This window comes from Castor canadensis, chromosome 6, assembly GCF_047511655.1.
Source record: "Castor canadensis chromosome 6, mCasCan1.hap1v2, whole genome shotgun sequence".
Lineage (NCBI taxonomy): Eukaryota > Metazoa > Chordata > Mammalia > Rodentia > Castoridae > Castor > Castor canadensis.
The window spans coordinates 28,045,195-28,066,421 of NC_133391.1; the positions used below are offsets into that span (position 1 = coordinate 28,045,195).

Genomic DNA, 21,227 nt, shown 5'->3' on the forward strand with positions numbered 1-21,227 from the left:
ATATCTGATAGTTGCTAAATTTCCTTCTTCATTTAACAGTCTGCCAAGTCATTTCTACCAGGTTCCTATTTTACCAGCTGTTACTTATTTATTTTGCTTGTCTCATTGAATTGCCCAAAGACTGCCAATGAACCTAATACATAGTATCTATTAGTAAAAATACTTGTCTCATTCTCAACCTAAATGAAAATGTTTCTAATGATCCACTAATAAATATGGCACTTACAACAAGTTTCTGATAGATACTTTTATGAGGTTCAAGGAATTTACTTCCTATCTTTCCCATGAATAGCTGGTGAATTTTAGTAAGTCCTTCTTGGGCATCTGCTGAGAGAATCATACATTTTTCCCTTTACCAGAGCAGTAAAACATAATTGTTAATGCTGAACCATCCTTACGCTCATAAGAGAAATCCATCTTGGGAGGTGAAATGACTATGACTTTTCTTTTCTTGTTCTATGGAATTTCAGTTAGGCTTACTTCATAAAATGAAACTTCATGTTTTTCTGTACTCTGGAACAGGTTTGCTGTACAAGTCATGAATTATCTGTATCTCAAAGATTTGTCAGAATTTCCTGCAAAGTCTTTTGGGTCTTTATCTTCAGATAAAGATCTTTGGCTACAGGATTAAAAGGATTCCTCAAAATTTTAGGTTTTCTACTTCCTTTTTTAGATAAAATGGTCTTCACTGGTATAAAGCTATAAAATAAAAATATCCTCTTAAAGACTCTCCTATGGATATTTGTCTCCTTTTTCAATCCTTGGGTTATTTGTGCTTACTCTCATTATTTCTAGATCAAAGATTTATCTACCACTATCCATCTAATAAAAGAATAAGCTTTGCCTTTGCTGATCAACCTTCACCAAGGGTTTTGTTTTTCCTATTTTTATTAACACATTTGTTATGCTGAGGTTTACTCTGTTATTGCTATTTAATCCCAGCACACAGAAGAACACACAATATTTTTTTTTATCTTTTTGGCTTTGATAAATCCTAATTTTATTACCAAGTTGCTATTGGATACACAATAATGCCAAATTTAGGACTTAAACAAGATCACTACATCCAGTAAAGCTATCCTTTAAAATTGATGGAGAAATAAAGACCTTCTAAAATAAGCACAAACTAAAGCAATTCAAGACCAATAAGCCAGCATTACAGAAGATACATAAATGAACTCTACATATAGATAAAGAATAAAGAAAAGGTCACAAGCATGAGAGTTCAGGACAGAATAAACTTCACAAGAAGAATAGATGAACACATGAGAATTAGGAATATCTTCAATTCAGTATGCCAGCAAACATCTAAGGTGATAAGGGAGAAATAAAACAATAAACAGAACTCCAATCAACTAAGGAAAAACCAACAAAATTACAGGAACCAGAAAATATCCCCCAATAATAAATATAAATGGTATTAGCTGTACAATTAAAAGACTAAGAATGGCCATTTAGATTCACCATATTTGTTATCAATAAGAAACACATCTCACTAGCAAAGATACACACAGACTGAAGGTAAAAGGATGGAAAATATAAACCAAGCAGGTCAAACCTCAAAGCAAGCAGGAGGAGCTATACTTATAATCTGACAAAGTAGACTTCAAGTCAAAGTTAGTCCAAAGAGATAAAGAAGGGCACTACATATCATTAAAGGGAACAATCTATCAAGAAGATACAACAACTGTAAACTTACATGCACTAAATGTGGGTATAGAACAAACACTACTGGACATAAATAGACAGATGATATAAAAATGGGTGGTGACTTCAATACCCCACTCTTGTCAAACATCATCTGGACAAAAAAAATCTTCAGATCTTCAGAGTCAAACTGAACAATAGATTAAATGGACTCAACAGAAATCCAAAGAATACTTCAGAAATCTGTACAATACATATTCTTTTCAGCAGCACATGGAACTTCCTCCAAAATATATCATGTTTTAGACCATACAGCAAATCTTAATTAAAAAAAAAAAAAGAAATAATTTCTTGTATAATAAGATAATAATGAAGTAAAATTAGAAGTCAAAAGCAAGAGAAAGTATATAAACTCAAGGAGATTAAGCAATGCACTTTTGAATGACCACTGAGTCAATGGAGAAATCAAAGAATTCCTAGAATCAAATGAAAACAAAAACACAACTTACCAGGATGTTTGAGATGTAGCAGAGGCAGTTCTAAGAAAGAAGTTTATAGTTGAGTGCCTATATTAAAATAATATTAAAAGAGATCTCAAATAACCTAATGACATACCTTAAGGTCTTAGAAAAAAAATCAAATCCAAAATCAGTAACTAGATAGAAATAATAAAGTACAAGGCAGAAATTAATGTAATGGAGACTAAAAGAAAAATCATAGAGCTGCGCACATACTTGTAAGTTAGCTACTTGGAGGCTGAGATCGAGAGGATCCTGGTTCAAGGCCAGCCTAGGTAAATACTTCATGAGACCCATATCCAAATTAACTAGCACAAAATGTACTAAAGTTGTGGCTCAAGTAGTATAGTACCTGCTTTGCTAGAAAGAAGCCCTCAGTTCAAACCCCAGTCCCAAGAAAAGATAAACAAACAATACAAATAAAAGAATACAAAGAATCAATGAAACAAAAAGCTAGTTCTTTGAGAAGATAAAACGAGATTGACAAACCCTTAGCCAAACTAACCAAAGAAAGAGAGAAGACTCAAATTAATAAAATAAGAGATGAAAAGAAGGACATTACAACAGATACCTATATGAGATTCAGAGCTATCACCAAGAACCAAGAGGATATAAACAACTTTTAAAAATTTATTAACAAGTAATGAGACTGAAGCAATAATAAGAGTCTCCTAACAAAGAAAAGTGCAGGACTGGAGAGATTTACTGCTGAATTCTATCAGACCTTTAAAGAAGAACATCAATGCTCTTCTAACTATTCCCTAACATAAAAAGGAAAGGAATGCTGCCAAATTCATTCTATGAAACCAGTATTACCCTGATACCAAAATTGGAAACAACCAAAGAGGAAAACTACAGAGCAATTTCACTGGTAAATATAGATGTAAAAATTCTTAATCAGATACTTAAAAAATTTAATAAAATTCAGACCAAATTCAGTTAACACATTAAAAAGACCATAACATCATGATCAAGTTGGTTTCATTCCAGGAATGCAAGAGTAGTTCATATAAGCAAATCAATAAATGTAATACAGCACATAACGATAAACAGGGTTAAAAACCATGAAGACACTAGGAATGGAAGGAACATACTGGAACATGAAAAAGGATATATAAAATAAACTTACCCAACATGGTACTAAACGGGGAAAATCTAAGAACATTTCCATTAAAATCAAGAACATGGTAAGAGTGTTCACTCTCTCTACTCTTATTCAATACAGTGCTTAAATTCATAGAGCAATAAGGCAAGAGAACAAAATAAAAGTGATACAAATAGAGAAGAAAGACTTCAAATTATTCCTGTTTTCACATGATATGATCCTATACTTAAGTCTCCAAAGACTCCATCAGTAGACTACTAGATCTGACAAATACTTTCAGCAAAGTAGGAGGATACAAAATCAGCACACAAAAATCAATAGCTTTTCTATACATCAGTAATGAACTAACTGAAAAAGTCAGGAAAACAATCCCATTCACAATCATCTCAAAAAAAAAAAAAGAACGAAAGAAAAAAAAAAATCTAAACAAACTGAAGAAAATGAAGACCACCACCCCACCGATGTTCATGAATTGGCAGGATGAACAACGTAAACATGCTCACTATAGATTCAATGCAACCAGCAAATTCCAGTAACATTCTTCCCAGAAATTTTTTTAAAAACTTAAAACTCAAATGAAAACACAAAAGACCCTGAACAGCCAAACCAATACTGAGCCAAAAGCACAGTGCTAGAGCTAATCACAATACTTGATTTCAAATTATATTACAGAGCCAACAGTAACAAAATCAGCATGGTGCTGGGACAAAAACAGACATGTACAGCAATGGAATAGAAGACCCGGAAATATGCCCATGCAGATATAGCCTTCTAATTCTTGACACAGATGCCAAAAATATACATAGGATAAAATATCAATGGGAAGATACTCCTTGAAAATTTTACAAGAATTCAAAGACTGTCAGTAAGAGGAACAATGGAAACTAGGATTCATTTGGTTTGGTGTTGGAAAGATTCAGAATATGAGGCTACAAACAAACAACCATGTATAAATAGACATTAAACTTTAAATATTAAAAAACACGGACTCACATCTTAAGACTATAGGGCTGACTAAGTGGCTCAAGTGGTAAGACAGCCTGCCTAGCAAGCGTGAGGCCCTGAGTTCAAACCTCAGTGCCACCAAAAAACAAAACATCTTAAGAATGTAATAGTCAAAAACTCAGGTTTTAAAATCACAAAATAATAGTTGTAGCCATGAGAATGACTGATGAGAAACAATAAATGAATTTTCTTCTTTTAAACCTTCATATATTTCAGTTTTATTATGGACTTCTCAAACAGTACTAGTAAATTGGAGTTCAATAATTAGATAATGCTAAAACTATTGACAGACCCTGTTAAAGGAAACAATCAGGAAAAGTGTTGTCCCCATCACAAAACTACTAAGATTTTATTACTTTATTACTAATACTAAAGTCTCACATCAAACAAAATTAGCAGTATGAAACCAAGAAAACAAATTTTAGCCTAGAAGAATGTTGCATCTAAATTCTACCCATATCTGGCTACAATCTGGTTTTCAACTGTGAAAAACTGATTTAACTTTCAGGGGCTGCTTCTCCAATCATCTGTAAAATAAGTACCTATAAGTGGTTTACCAACCAAAGTTAGACTATGATCTTATTTAAACAGGCTAATTAAACAGTTACTTGTGATGAATAAATATACTGATAAAAATTTCCAGCTTCTTAGCTTTGTGGTAATATAGATTATTTTAACATTCCACTATATAGTCATTTCAGCTGGCCAGCTGCATGTTTATAGCTATATTTAATAAAAAGTGAAAAGTAGCAATTATTAATAAATATGGATTAGTAAAGATCTTAAAATCACACAATCCATGGAGGAAGTAAACTGATAACTTAAAAAATCCCTCACCAACCTAAAATAAATAAATAAATAATCCCTCACCAATATTATTTTGAACTTACCACAGCATAGCATGTTAGACACCAGTCTTTCTTCAGTGATCAAAATTAAAAATAAAAATAAATAAGAAGCACACACCAAGTTAGATAATTTCTGAATTTCTGCTAAGGGTTGAAGTATATTCCCCAAAATTCATATATTGAAGTCTGAACCTTTAGTAGCTCAAGGACACTGCAGAGATAATTAAGATGAAATCATACTAGACTGAGGTAGATCCCTAATCTGATATAACTGGTATCCTAAAAAAGGAAGAAATTAGGGTTAGAGTAGTGGCTCAAGTGGTAGAACACTTGCTTAGCAAGTGCATGGTCCTGAGTTCAAACCCTGACCCCAATAAAAAGGAAACATTTAGACAAAAATACACATGAACAATACCATGTGAAGGTAATGCCAGACATAGAAGTGATGCCTCTTTCAGGCAAAGAACATCAAGACTACCAGGAAACCAACAGATGCTAGAGGAAAGGCATAGATCATATTTCTCCTCATAGCACCAGCCCTCAGAAAGAACCAGTCCTACTGACACCTTGACTTTGGATTCTACTCTCTAGAACTGAGATAATAAAATATGGTTCTGTTTTTACAACAGCTCCAGCAAACTAACATTCTTTACCTCTTACATTTATTTTTAAATGTATTATACAGTCAACTTCAAATACATAAAATTATGATGTATCATCATCAGAAAATAAATTATAAAAACTGATGATATGCAGGATATAAAAGTTAAGTGTACAAACCTGTAGTTCAGTAAGAACTGTTTTATGCCTTTTGTTACATTCAATCTTTTCCACTCGTGTTTTCAGTTCTGCCAAAGTCTTATCAAATACAGCACACTGTAGTGCACACAACTTTTCTTCTAGTAACCACTGTATAACCTAAAGAAATAAATATTCCTTTGTTACGCAAAGGCAAATCAGTAAGCAAAACACAGTAAATACTAAGTATGATAAGATAATGACACTGTGTTACCTAATTTAATGAATAAAACATGCTTAGATGATTTAATGAAGAAAATCAATCCTGTCTACTGAAATTCTCTATTTCCCCATATATGGAAGCTACCTCAAAGGATAAATTACACTAAAAACTTGAAATTTTCTAGAGTAAAATTCTGAAAATAATTTGAAGTTTTAGTATTTTCTTCCCATATCCTTATCATGCTCAAACCACTTAAAGGAAATTAAAGAGCCAGTGTTCAAAATTTTAATCTGTTATAGATTAATATTTTTATGAGAAACAGTAAGAATGTCACTGCAATATCATATTCTGCAAAACATTTCTAACTGCCTATTCAAAATTCCCGAATTACTTCATTATGGATGCACAATCTACCAGTACATACCCATGAACTACTATACCTAACTTAACACTGTTCCAGAGAAGTAAATTCTCAGTACATATTAAAGTTTTCAAAGTTCTTTCACATATTTATTTTCATAATTCTTGCAGCTCTATAAGAAGACTAAATGAGCATTATCATTTCCATATGTGGAAGAGACTGGGGGAATATATGATGTTTTTTATTGCTTTGCTATTCCTTTTCCTAAAAAGTATAGACATTAGTATTTGTATGCTAATGAGAGAACCTTCATTCATAACTTCACAACTGAGCATACAAGAGCTTGAAAAACTACTATCACCTAAGTTTCATATATGCCATAAAGGTTTGTGAACCATGAAATATTGAATATTTTCTATGTCTGGCCTGACAGATATATTGGGGGGAGGTTTCCAAAATCTTTACATATTCCCTTTCCCTAGAAAAGCCTTGTCCCTACCATTCTTAATATTAACCATAAAATATATAACAAAGATCTTAAAATGTACAGACTTACAACTATGGAACCAACTTATTTTAAAGATGAAAATATTAACAGATAAACCTGTTTCCTTTTAAGAATAAGATAAAATTCAATACAGGAAATAAAAATAAAAGCTAAAAAACTATTCAGTTTTGTTACAAAAGCAAATAATGTTATATCTCCCTTCCATTTTGATAATTATCATCTCTTAAAAAAAATCATGTGGCCAAAAGAGTCAGAGTCAGAAGGAGTTTTTAAATAACCACAGACTTCATAAGCTCCACTGTTTTTAAGTTGTCTCTATGACACACTAGGTATGTCAGTTAAACAGAATACTATCCTGTCAAAAATCTAGACTGATAAAAACAATGGTGCTTTTTAAGTTATAATTTACGACACCTTTTGAAGTTTCTGACTAATGTCTCCTTTAGCTGTAATTTTTACTTGAAATTCTGCCTCATATTCTTCTTCTATATATCGACGACGTTTGGATTGTACATTGTCCATGTCCTCTGATTTAGAACGTTTTCTTCTGGAAAATTCATCTGAAAACAAAAATAGCAAAAATTAGGTGTTTTTATTTTAGAACTTAATGTTTATTCCAGCAAAATATTGTTTCTATCACAAAAGAATTATCTACCAATTAATCTATGAATTATTTTTTAGATGAAAAAAGTAGGAATACAGCTTTTAGGGTTTTTTTTGTTATACTGGGGCATGACCTCAGGGCTTCATGCTTGCTAGGCAGGTGCTCTACCATTTTAATCATTCTACTAACTTTTAGCTTTCAAAGTCGAATGATTTTCAGAATATAAGTAAGAATTTTCAAATGGCTAAAAATGGCCAATGTACACTACAAAACACAAAATATTCCTTCCTTGAAATTTTCATATTAAGATGAAGAACAGCTATGTCATATAGAAGGTAGAAATCATCTCAAATTCTTTTCCTTTGCTAATTCTCAGTGCACATGAATCCTCTGAAAAACATTCATTCTTATGTCACAAATTCCTATCAACTGTGTATAAGTTGAATTACTTCTTCCTCCCAGTAAGTAACAGGAAAAAGTATTACTTATCAACCTTAGGAAATAACAATACTGCAATAGCTCTTCTTAATATATCCTAATGAATTTCAAATACATAAAAATAATAAAATTAATGTCATTATAAAAGTACATTTGGGACTGGGGGAGCGTGGCTCAACTGGTAGAGTGCCTGCCTAGCATGCTTGAGGCCCTAGCTTTGATCCCTAGTACCTAAAAGAAAATTACATTTGACAAAGAACAGACATTCAAAGATCATCCCTTAAAAATTATTTCAAATAATGTTAATATTCATTAGATCATAAGAAAATTGTATCTGGTTTCTTCTAGAATACCTAAAAAATTAAAACACTAGAATCCCTACATGTTTTAAAGGCAAATGCCCTTTTTTTTGACCATACCAATCCCTCTCAATCTCACTCTATAACCAAATCTAGATGTATATATTTTTTTAATCCAGTTCCATCCTACAACTGCTCTTACAGTAACAACTTACCCATGGGGTAAGAGCAACTTAACAGGGAAAATTAAAGAACCCAGGTTTTCTGACTTCTGTTCAAGTGATCTTTCTATAAACCTGACCATATTCAGTCTTAAAATTTCCTTACTCATGAAACTTAAGAACCTTAAGTAGTCCGAAATATTTACTTCCACTTCCTTTTATCAGCCCAGACAAAATTCTTACAATTCCTAAACTTAAGACTAAAATAAGTTCTCTCAAGATACTCAGATAGTAACTTAAATTTAGATCTAAATCTTTGTTATGGAATACCAAATGTAAAAACAAAATAAAACATTGAAGTACATGAAATAATATGGTAAAGATTCTAGAGTTAGTCATCTACAAAGTGAGTCAATTGTGCCTTACTTAAATTGCAAAATTTTATAGTCATCTCATGAACAGAAAAGGATTTACATGGCCTTTAAAGCCAGAAACAATAATTACTATTTTTCAGATTAGTTCAAGTTTGTTTGTACATGCATACGTTTCTCAGAAGGTCTTTCATCTTCTTCATCTACTACTTGCTCTTCTTCCTCAGGTTTGCTGTCCTTTTCATTCATTTCTATTTCTGCTGTCACAAAAATAGAGAAATTTATTTCTATTGGAATTCATAACTGCTCACTAATTTACATTTTTGGTAACTACAAAGTTTCTAAGTCAAAGTCCCTGAATGTGAAATTTTGGGAAGAAAATGAAAACATGAACTAAGAGAAATGAATGAGCAAGTCCACATTCAACAGTTCTGCAATTCTTAATAAATTCAACTTGTAAAAACAATTACCAATATAGATTTTAAAGCAATTTACTTGGCAATTTTCTATTACCAATACAATTATTAAAATGTGAAAACAACTATTTTAAAGCACTTAAATTCCTCTACATTCAATTTATTAAAACTAGAATAGTGGCTGTGACAATTACTGAAAAAACTTAGAAACTATTGGTAAATTCAAAACAATATTTTAACTAGAAAGATACACTAAGTTGCTTTAATGGTTACAGGGCAATTCATAAACAAGGAATGTAAAGACTACTTTACATATAACAAAAACTTTACTTAGAAATAATACCAACTTTTGATAACAAACAAATAAGCTTGGTGTTTGACATACCTTACCTCATAACCTCAATATAATCCTACACTTATAGCAGTATTTTTGCCATCATGTGTAAATGAGGAAAGTAACATTCGGGAAGATTAGATATTTTTCTTAAGAGACATATTAATATAATTAATGACTGATATTAAAAAATATTGCTGAAAATATCTACACAATTACATTATGTTAAACAAATAAAATCCCAGAGGTACCAGATATGCTCTCAATCAATCAATCTATGCCCCTTCGACTAACGGAATCACTAAATTGGGTAGATCTACAATTACTAATATGTTTGAACTTCTTTTTTTTTTTCATGTGAAATTACTACAATTAGTTGGTTCCTTGTTGGCTTCAATAAAGCATAGTATGTTTTATCATGTTCTATAACTAATATTGAATAAGAAGTCATTATATAAAGATTCTGACATGACATTTGAGCCCTAAACATCAGGGTTTAATTCCAATAACCCTTATGGCAGAAATTAAGGTGAAAAAAGTTAAAAGACATTTTAGGTGAAAGGCAGGGACCAGTATCACTGATGAACCTAATAGGCTTACAAACAGGCTCTATAAATATTTTTCCACACTGAGATAAGCAATGAAACTAATACTATACATAAAGATTACTACAACTATTTTTTAACTCTGTAAGTATTAGAAAATTAACTTTCCATTTACTGTCCTTGGCTCATTATAAATGTTTTAAGATCTCAGCTCTCAGTCCACTTCAGTGAAATGCAAATTTGTTTTTGCTTCCTTTTACAAAGTTGATACACTCACTGTAACACATTTCTGTATACATTTTTCTAAATTACCCTGATTTTTAATGGTGAAAGTTTATAACTCCTAAGCATTCTAGTCCCCAGAGTTTTCAGAGACAAAGAATAACTTAGTTGTTTGAGATAAAAGACTTATTTAGTCTTTATCTGGCAAATAGTCACATCACCCAAAGCATAAAATTAGCCATGGCTTCAATTAGGATAAATGCAAGTCAGAGAACACAAAAATAAATTGGCCAGGTTTGTTCTGCTTCTTTTATGCATGTTAGTTTTCTCTCTTCTTACAGATATGTCAAGCTTAGTTTAAGGTTCCTGTATTTTACTTAAAAATCTCCTAGTACCACCTAATTCCCATTTCCAGGTAAGCTCAGAAGACATAAGTGGATTTCCAACACTTGAAACATTCACTAGATTTTTTGGGGGGGCGGGTGGGGGGTAAGGGGGTTGGTAGTACTGGGATTGAACTCAAAGTCTCCAACTTGGCTCTACCATTTGAGTCATGTTCCCAGTCCTTTTGCTTTAAATTTGTGTGCCACAGCTGGGATTATATGCATGTACTGCACTACCATGCCCAGTCCACATTGGGATTTTAGAATAGATTCATAGGATTAAAATTTATGCTAGGGTTTTACACCATGGAAAGAAGTTGGAAAAAGAAAAAATGTTATTAACAGATTCTTAAGAATGAGGCCCTATATTTAACTTTTTTGTTCATAAATGCTCTAGAGAAGTAGCTTAAAGTGGTAGAGCACTTGCCTAGCAAGTGTGAGTATTAGCAGCCAACTTCTTTCAACCTATAATAATAATAATAAAAGGCCCCACTACACAGACAATTTTATATATACTTTCAGGTAGTTCCTGGAATGTGTGAAACTCATTCAAATCTTTTGTAGAATATATTCTTATTTATGAGTAAGTTTTTGTTATAATTCTTCTGGTGTTGAATACAATCTTACCAGAACTTAGCAGGTATTTTATCTTCTATGAATACAGCACTAGTCTTTCAGCAAGACTAGACAATAAGCTCACTAAAGGCAAATACCAGATCTTGATTTTGATAACCCTAAAAATTTTGAGAAAGGGCTGAGACAAATTATATGCTTTGTATCTATGTAATGACTGTTATTTTTAATAAGTGTCATTTAGGAAGGGTGAAAAAGTGTGTTATAAAGACTAAGAAATAAAATTTACATTAGGGGATTGAATTTCCCATTTTCAAAATTGTTTTTTATAGAACTTGCAGGAAATAATGGGTAAAAATGTTTTCTTAGGTTAGGGGTTGGCAAATGTTTTTTTGTAAATGGCCCAAAAATATTTTCATCCATGGGGGCCATATACTCCTGACATAACTACTTACTTCTATCCTTTTGGTAAAAATTAGCAATAAATAATATGTAATACAGGAACAAATAGCCTTGGCTATGTTCCAGTAAAATTTTCATTAAAAATAAATGAATAAATAAACAGATGGGAGGACTTGAGGAGTGGCTCAAGTAGTACAGCACCTGCCTAGCATGCATGAAGCCCCAAGTTCAAACCCCAGTACCACCAAAATAAAAAAAAAAAAAAAACCAAAAACACAGATGGGGCCCTTGCTTTAGACTACTGGCTCCATGAAATAGTTAAAAGAAACAAGAAATTCTTACAGACTAGTTAAAAGACAACACACCCGTTAGAAAAATGGGTAAAGGAAGTAAGTAGGTAATTCATCAGTAAATAAATACAAAAAGCCAATGTAAAGAGTCTCAACTTTACAAAATTTATCAGAAAAATGTGGCAAGAGATAATATGACTTCTCCAGAAGTAAAGCTTTACTTAACCAAGTAAAGTTGTGAATATACTCTTCTACAATCTCCAAAGTGAATTTTTGTGTTCCCTTGCTGAATGTAACTTGGGGAAAAGTTACATTTTTTTTCCCCTACAATTCTCCTCTCAATTCTCTCTGACACCCAAATCTAGTCTTCCACTACACATTGATCAAAACTGCTCCTTGTCAAAGTCACCAAAAATCTACAGGTTGTTAAATAGCTCTCTTTCATCTAACTTGACAGCATTTGACAACATAAACAGTTAACTTAGTCTCCCCCTCAAAACATCCTCTTTCTGCTTCTAGAACACCAAAATCTCTTAAGTTTTTTTCCTACCTCTACAATTCTTTCTCACTCTTTGCTAGTTCTGTCTCATCTCTAAATACGGAAATGCAAGAGCTGGGTTCTTAGATCCTCTCTTCTATATTTGTAATCACTGAGGCAAACTTACGTTGTCATTCAAATTCAACTAATGTCTATATGCTATCTACTACTAAATATACACTATACATTAGACTATATTTTGAAATCAAGACAGGTATCTATCTAATTTAAGCAACAACAGTTATTTGAAACTTACCTTCCTCCTACACTCTCATTTCCAAAAACCTACTTCAACATTGGTTATAACTCAGAAAACTTTTAATTGCAACTATGCCTAGCATTGGACTGAAAGGCTCCATAAAGAAAAACAAAACACAGAAGAAAAAGTTAAATATAAATGAGGTTAAGAGAAGAATTTTAGCTAAACACAATAAATAGTGACAACAAATTGTCAGTAAGTTTTAATTGACTAAATCATGACAATTCTATCACTACTAACCTAAGGCAATAACAGAAGAAAACTCTGAATCTTATTGCCATGCAATTATCTTCATTGGAAATATTTTGTGCTCGTTTTATTTATCTTAAAACATCCAACAAAAATGTGAAACCTATATCTAAAAAAAACTGAAAACAAAAAATGACTGGCTCAAGTGGTAGAGCACCTGCCTAGCAAGAGCAAGGCTGAGTTCAAACCCCAGTAGTGCCAAAAAAAAAAACCATTTTAAATAATAAATTTGCTAAAAAAAAAGTGGTCAGGACTGACAGGTTTATGTTTCCCTATTAGTACACCACATACATGGTAGTAGCTAGAAGGAAAAGCCAGTACTGTCATCAGACTTGAGACTCTAGTTTATGATTCTGTGTCCTGAAGACATACAGTCAAGAATGAAGAAATTATGGCTGGGGAATGTGGCTAGGAGGCAGAGTGCTTCTGAGCATATATGAAGCCCTGGGTTCAATTCTCAGCACTAGGTGGGAAAACAAAGGAATTGATGAAAAGTAACACCTTGCAGTAATAGATTCTGAAGGTGGTGCCGAAATGATTTCCAAATGGATTAGATATGAAGTGTGTATGTAGGAGAGGAACGGTACCAAGGCTGCTGGCCTAAATAAAATGGCACTGCTATTACCAATAATATGACCACAAAAGCAACTAGGATTTTTCTTACTCTGTTTTTCTCAAGGAAAAGTAAAAGAGATGGGAAAGGTAGGTATTCACAAAATCATTAAGTTTATACATCTTTTATATAAGGGGTTTGGAATTAACCTAAAAGTATCCGGGATTTCAAGGGGGAGATCACTGAGATGAGGGAAAGATGTTAGGTTCCAGAATCAAGAGGGCTGAAGAAAGGAATGAATAGATAATTAGGCTTCAAGGTTTCAGCTTTTAATAATGGTAATGCCATGAGAGAGAGAGAGAGAGAGAGAGAGAGTGTATGTGTTTAAAAACAGTACTCTAGTGCTGGAGGTGTGGCTAAGCTGTAGGGCACTTGCGTAGCAAGTGTGAAGTTCTAAATTCAAACTCAAGTAAGTACCATAAAAAAAAAAAAAAAGATTTTATTGGTAAAATTAAAAATGTGACTTGTTACACCTGAAGTAAATAAATGAGCAGTCCTTTAGGTTCTTATTTGTTCACTAAGTGATAGCAAAAAAGAACAGCTGCTAGGACTTTGATCAATTAATTACATTATGATTTAAACTGCTGTCAGAATATTATGTTAGTCTACCTTATTTATATTCCTAGATTAGAAGCCTACTTGATTTGATGCTGCTCAGAGAAAGTATTTTTAATTATGAATTCTATAAACTTAATCTCTGAGGAGATCCCTCAACAGAGTCACCACCATTTTCAACCTCCTCTGCAACTAAAGAAAACCTAAAACTATCAGAATGCTTTATTAAATAGTTCATTAAAATGGTTAAATAATCAGCTAACCTGGAGAGCATGTCTGGGTTTGTGATATAACTTCAGACTCATCTTTTTCACATGAAATATCCTCTTCATCAGAGAGGACCAAAAAGGCTTCCTTTGGCAAACTCTCACTACTTTCTTGTTTTGATGGTGAACCAAAAGAACCTTCCATTTTCTCTTCCAAATCTGGATTTGTCTCTTCAATTGGGAGCAGAGAAGTTTTACAAAAGCAAGTAAGTTCATCCTCAGTAGGTGCAAGTTTTTCCAAAATAGGAATTATTTCATCTGTCTCCATAGAATCTGCATTTTCTAAGATGTCCTCCTTTTTGTCATCTTTTACAACATTTTCACTAATGGTTTCTACAAGATCTGAAGATTTTTCATCTTTATTCTTTTCACCTTGATCAGTTTCCATACTGCTAGATATAGCCTCTTCTCCAAGAGCAAGCTCTGTGATAGGATCTTCTTCTACCTTCTTTCCATTTTCAGGAGGTAGATCTGAACAAATAGTTCTACCCTCTGTTTCTGGAGTTTCTTCATTACCATTAATATTACTATCAGCTTTACTTTCCTCATCAAGTGAGTCCTTACTTGGAATTTGGTCTAACTTTTCATTGTCCTCAGTTTTTTCAAGGAAATTGTCATCTTTATGGCTACTTTGCTCTGTATTGTCAGTTTCAGGAACTGGTTCACAAACTGACACAGAACTCAGCTTAAAGGTGGGCTCAAAGGCTGATTCAGAATTCAGTTCATCAGAAGTCAATTCACCAGATGTTAGCTCACCAGAGGCCACTTCACCAGAGGCCAGATCATCAGTGGCCAGTCCACTATTGGCAGGATCACCAGCAAGAAGATCACCAGAAGACAGATCAGCAGAAGGTGGATCACTAGAGGCTGGATTATCAGAGGCACAATCACTAGAAGCTGGTTCCTCAGAGGCCAGTTCAGCAGAGGTCACTACACCAGAAATTGGTTCTCCAGAAACTGGTTCATCCAAAACTGGCTCACCAGAAGTGGAATCACCAGAGGCAAGATCACTAGAGCCAAGATCACCAGAGGTGGGTTCCTCAGAAGCAGGATCACCAGATGAGGGATCACTAGATGAGGGATCACCAGAGGTGGAATCACCAGAGTTTGAGTCAACAGGGGCAGAATCATCAGAGGCCAGTACTCCAGAGGCCAGATCTCCAGTGGCCAGATCACTACAGGGTGGATCACCAGAAGCTGATTCAGTAGTCAGTTTAGAAGCTGGTTCAGAAGTCACATTATCAGAAGAAAAAGGCTCACAATTTAAATCCTCATCCTGCTTGTTTTTTACATTAACATTTAGGTTACAAGGTATTTCTTTCCATTCTGTTTTACTTTCTTCAGGGTCAAAACAAATCTCATCAATGCCATTCACTTCTTCCTTATCTTTAATATAATCTATATTTTCCAAAGGTGAAGTTGGGTCCAAATCTCCATTTTCATGGTTACCATTTAAAAGTCTGACATCAGTTTTCAACAATTCTTCTTTGACTTTGTACACAACTTCGAGCTGCTGACGATCACTTACTCTCATTGTTTTTCGAGCCTTGAAGACTTTTTTCTGAGGTTCTTCTATATTATCCATTTCGAATCTTTAAAAAAAGACAGAAAGAGATTAATAACTGAATCAAGTCACCTAATTATAGAACAGCTGCAAATTGAACCAAGCAGTACACAACATATAATTGAAATGACATATAGAACATTAATAATTATTGCTATGTCTTAATTTTCATATTACATAATATAAAAGTGATAAAGGGAATAGTCCATATAAGATAAATTACCAGGAAGAAAACAGGAAAAAAAAAAAAAAAAAGAAGAAACTACTTTTCATTTTCAATATAGGATTCAGAATCTGGAGATATAGGGGCATGACAAAGTAGATGAAGAAAATGAGAAAGGACTGAGGGCATGGCTCAAGTGGTAAGCACAAGGCTCTAAGTTCAAACATCAGTATCACCAAAAGAAAAAAAGAAAAAGAAAAGTATGAGAATAGAAAGAGTTGGAGAAAAGAGAAGATACACAGAATAGAGATAAGGAAGAATTAAGGAACATGTACAGATAGATGACATTTGTAACCAGGCCTAAGTAGATTAACTGAACTATAAACATATTAGTAAGAGATTACTATCAAAAAGTAAAGACATGGTCAATTAACAATTTTAATATTCTTTTAAAAACAAAGTGAAGACAACTCACAAAATGGGAGAAAATATTTGTAAATCATATACCTGATAAGATACTTATATTTAGAATACATAAAACACATAAACTGTTTGTTTATATAAAACAAATTGTTACAACCAATAATTTTTTTCCAAAGAAATTCAATTTTAAAACAGGCAAAGGACTTGACTAGGCATTTCTACAGAGCAGCTAATAAGCCAGTAGTATATAACTAATAAATATGAAAAAAATGCTCATCAGGGAAATGTAAATATAAACTATAATTGGTAACACTTCACAGACCAGGACAGCTATAATCAGAGAAAATAATGACTGCTGGGAAGGTTGTGGAGAACTAAAAACCTTTATTCAATGCTGGTGGGACTCTAAAATGGTGCAGCTGCTTTGGAATAATGGGCAGATCCTTAGCATATTAAATGTACAGCTGTAATTCAACTTAATAATTCAATTCTCTAGGAATTGAAACAAAAACATAACATATGTCCATGAGAAAAGTTGTCCACAAATACTCACAGCAGCATTACTCATAAAAGCCCAATACTGAAAATAACCCAAATGTCCATCAACCGAGGGCTGGATAAATTTGGTATATCTATACAGCGGACTATTATTTAACCATAAAAAAGGTGTGTGCTGATATATACTATAACAGGAATGAAACATGAAAATAAGCTGAGGGAAAGAAGCCAGTCACAAAAGGCTATATATGAAGGACTTCATTTATGTGTCCAGAATAGGCAAATCTATAGAAACAGCAAGGTTAGTGATTAACAAGGGTATGGGGAAAAAATGAGGAGTGGCTGTTAAAAGTTACAGAATTCCTTTGTGGGGTAATGAAAATGTTCTAATATTGACTGTGCTTATGGTTACACAATTCTCTGAATACAAGGAAAACCAACTAATAGCACTTTTTTGTTTTAGTTGGGATGGTGGAATAGCTCAAGTGGTAGAGTACCTTCCCAGCAAGTGTGAGGCCCTGAGTTCAAACCCCAGTACCACCAAAAAAAGAAAAAGTCTTTTGTTTTGTTTGGATACAGGGTCTCACTAACCACCCAGGTTAGTCTTGAACACATTGGGTAGAACAGGCTAGCCACCAACTCATGATCCTACTGTCTTGGCTTCCTGAATGCTGGATTTCAAGATATGCACCATCACACACAGTGTTTTGTTTTGTTTCTGTACATTTTTATGAGTGAATTGTATGTACGTGATTATATCTCAGTAAAACCGTTAACAAAAAAGCTGAAGTATGTGTATTTGTGTGTGACTATATTCTCTAGTTTTGCTAGATTTCTATCATTCTCATTTATTTATCAAAGAATGGACTTCTATCTTGGCTGAAATTTCTGTTTTACATCTGCTTCCTACTTTCACTGGTTTCTTCTCTAGTATTTCTTTTCTCTTATGTTTTTGAATGAATTTAACTTAACACCACTTTTTACCTTGTGGTTCAAGTTTAATCATTAGTTTTCAGTCTTTCCTCTTTTGTAATAAATACAAATAAAGCTATAATAAGAACAGCTATTTAATTGCATCTTACATTTTGATGTGTCATATTTCCATTGTTATTCCGAAATATTTTCTGATTTGCACTGTGATTTCTCTTTACAGCTGAGTGACTTAGCATTCTGCTTAAGAGAATAATACATAAACCCCAGGAGGACCAAAAAAATAATAATAATAATAATACATAATTACCAAATGAAGTTCATTTAGAAAAATACAAGGTTGCTTTTACATCCAAAATTCAAGTAATGTTAATGATGATCAAGTCATGAAACATTTTGGCTTTATATCATGCCCTCCACAGTGCCCAGTTCATAAATTTTGCCTAAACTGGATGAATATTTGGTATTAAACTATTATTGGTTGAACAGCGTAAGAGCTCACCACCCCTCCATACACGAGTCCTAAATCCCAGTATCTCAAAATGTGTCCTTATTTGGATTAGGTCTGAACAGAGGTAACTAAATTAAAATAAGGTTATTAGGGTGGGCCGTAATTCAGTATGATTAATGACTTTATAAAAAGGGGAAAATTTGAACACAGAAAGAATACCATGTGAAGATTGGAGTTACACTGTCACAAATAAAGGAACTACCAGAAAACAAGAAGAAATGCTTAGAGCAAATCCTTCCTTAGTATCTTCAGAGGAAGCATTACATTAACAAATTTCTCTTAAATAACTTTGATATTCTATATATGAATTATATAATTCAACATGTAAAATTCATGTTTAATATTAAATTGCCACCACCAAATAACATTTAATAAAAATAAATACAACCCAAGGCAAGGGACTTTAGCAACAAAACTATTAAATTCATAAATTATAAAGTAATGCAAAAAGAGCAACCAGTAAGTACCATCCATACCCACAAGGGAGCACACTACAGCCATTTACTACATCTTTTATAGGTTCTAAGTATAATGAAAAACAGACAAAACAATAAAGTAGCATGAGCAACCAGTTCAAACTAGTTCGGCCTTATCAGTGCAAACCAATCAGCAATTTGCTTTTAGAAATCTATTTTGCATAAGCAGTGCATATTTAAGAGAGATACACATTAGAGAAGGTTGTGCACCTTCAAATAAGTTTTCATGGCTGTGTTACCAGAACAAGGTATTTCTAAAGATCACTTTAAATTTTGTTGTCTGTATCTAAAATGCCGTTCATAAATCTATTCTATAAAATAAATGCTACTTTTTGAGGTGGCAATACTAGATAGAATCAGGAGGCATTCACATGATTATTAACTTGTTTTCACATTTATATTTTACAGCAGAAAATGTCTGCCATATTTAGAAGTAAATGCAAGTCATAATGAACTAGTACTTTTTTCATGAGAGTCCAAAAAATATTTTTTAAGTGTTTATATATTTAGATACAAGAATTTTGAGGAAGGAAAGGAACATTTTTTTTCTATTGGAATTTATGTTTAAATAACAATAGATAAGTGTGTTACCCACAAACATGTCTCTACGACCTATAAAAAAATTTTTTTAAGTATTTGGTAAATTGTTTTTAGGGATAGCCCAATGAGTGTCTAAATGACAACATTATTTTCTTCTCTGCTTCATCCCCCTCCACCCACTCCTTTTACTCTTCTTTCTAGCAAAGAGATCATAGCTTTGAAACAACAAAAGGAAGCTGTTTTGTCCTTAGCCTACAATCTGCCTGCTCACAGAGCTCAAGAATTTAAGTGGCTGTTCAAGAGCTGCTCACAAACTCAGCGAATCAGCAGCCAGCTTTCTGATTCCTGCCCAGCAACAGGAGACAAACAATAAGATCAGAGAAACAGTTAAACAAAACCTGGACCTAAAATACTTCAGTGTGGTTCTTTATCTGAAATAAGTACTCTAGAACATAGTTTGCATAAAATCCTAAATCCATGACACACTTTAAATATACAGCATAAATAAATTAGGTTTACACCTTTTATGCTACTTTATCTTTCTTTAATAAATGTTTGTGAATGTTTCTAGAAACATAAATCAACTTCCTACCTGAGAAATGAGTCAAACACACACTATATATAAACATACTTTTCCACATTAAGAATCTACAAAATTCAAAGATATATTTCATGTAAAAGAGTCACAGTTCTTACATTTATAAAACATCTATAACTACAAATATGGCAAAACCTTAAAATCCAAAAAATTAACAGTAATATTTTTCATACCCACCTACCACTATTGTTATAAATTTCTAATTCCAAATATCAATAGTATTCTGAGGCAGAAAGATTATTACTATTAAAGAATGGCAAAGTGTTGTATTGTCTACTGCACTGAACTAAGTCTAATTCATATGAGACTACTATGTCTGATTCTTGATGATTTATTTTAATTGGTATTAAGTATACTAAGTACAATTAACTGCCTTTCCTAACAGGTTAACAGTTTTAATGAGTTTTCCTTTTGAAGCAATAAAACAAATGTGTGGATTATACATACATTTATACTTCTACAGTTTTTTAAATGAAATTTATTACTAAAAAACAGAAAATCTGTGATTCGGATATATTTTTTCTCAAATCCACTACTTATTAGATTTTCTTAGTTAACACATTTTTAAAGTAAGCTTCATTTTTCCCCTTCATTTCAGATGAATCTTGTAATTTTTCAAACATACCCCAAGAGGGAGCTTGCTGCAGTCATACTCTTAGTTTATATAATCTCCTCATAGGAAAAATAAACCAGCAGCAGCTTCAATGCTTCTGTCCTGTCCTGTGAGAAAACTGAAATTCACTGTATGATTGGCTCAAAGCTGTAGCTTACTAAAACCAATCAGACATCAGTATCACAAACCTTACCCAGCAACAAGAGGAAGTAGATAAGGGCAAGTGCTTTACCAAGAATGCAAAGGGTGTGAAAATAAAGGTGAATAATGAAATTAGAATATATCAGTATTATAGCCCCAGATGTTCTGTTTTGAATAAGAGGTATATTTTGAGTAAGAGGTCTATAGTAGTTTGTTGTTTCTTTTAAGTAAAATAGGGTTTGTTCTGCCTCCCAAAAACATCCATAACTACTTACTGTGTCAAAATGCATACACAACAA

General features: G+C 32.8%; 1 protein-coding gene across 9 annotated transcripts in view; it reads right to left on the bottom strand.

Annotated features, from left to right (window-relative positions):
* Positions 1-21,227, bottom strand: part of Atf7ip (activating transcription factor 7 interacting protein) — a 107,961-nt gene that overhangs the window by 46,010 nt on the left and 40,724 nt on the right. For 7 of the 9 annotated variants that reach the window (XM_074076011.1, XM_074076010.1, XM_074076013.1 and 4 more), the window contains 4 exons: positions 14,469-16,063; positions 9,000-9,086; positions 7,368-7,513; positions 5,904-6,041 (listed from right to left, as the gene is read on the bottom strand). In XM_074076011.1, coding sequence (XP_073932112.1) covers positions 5,904-6,041; positions 7,368-7,513; positions 9,000-9,086; positions 14,469-16,056 — 1,959 coding nt within the window. In that variant the 5' untranslated portion in view covers positions 16,057-16,063. The remainder of the gene's footprint in view (positions 1-5,903; positions 6,042-7,367; positions 7,514-8,999; positions 9,087-14,468; positions 16,064-21,227) is intronic. The other 2 variants (XM_074076009.1, XM_074076016.1) reach the window with 1 other exon arrangement.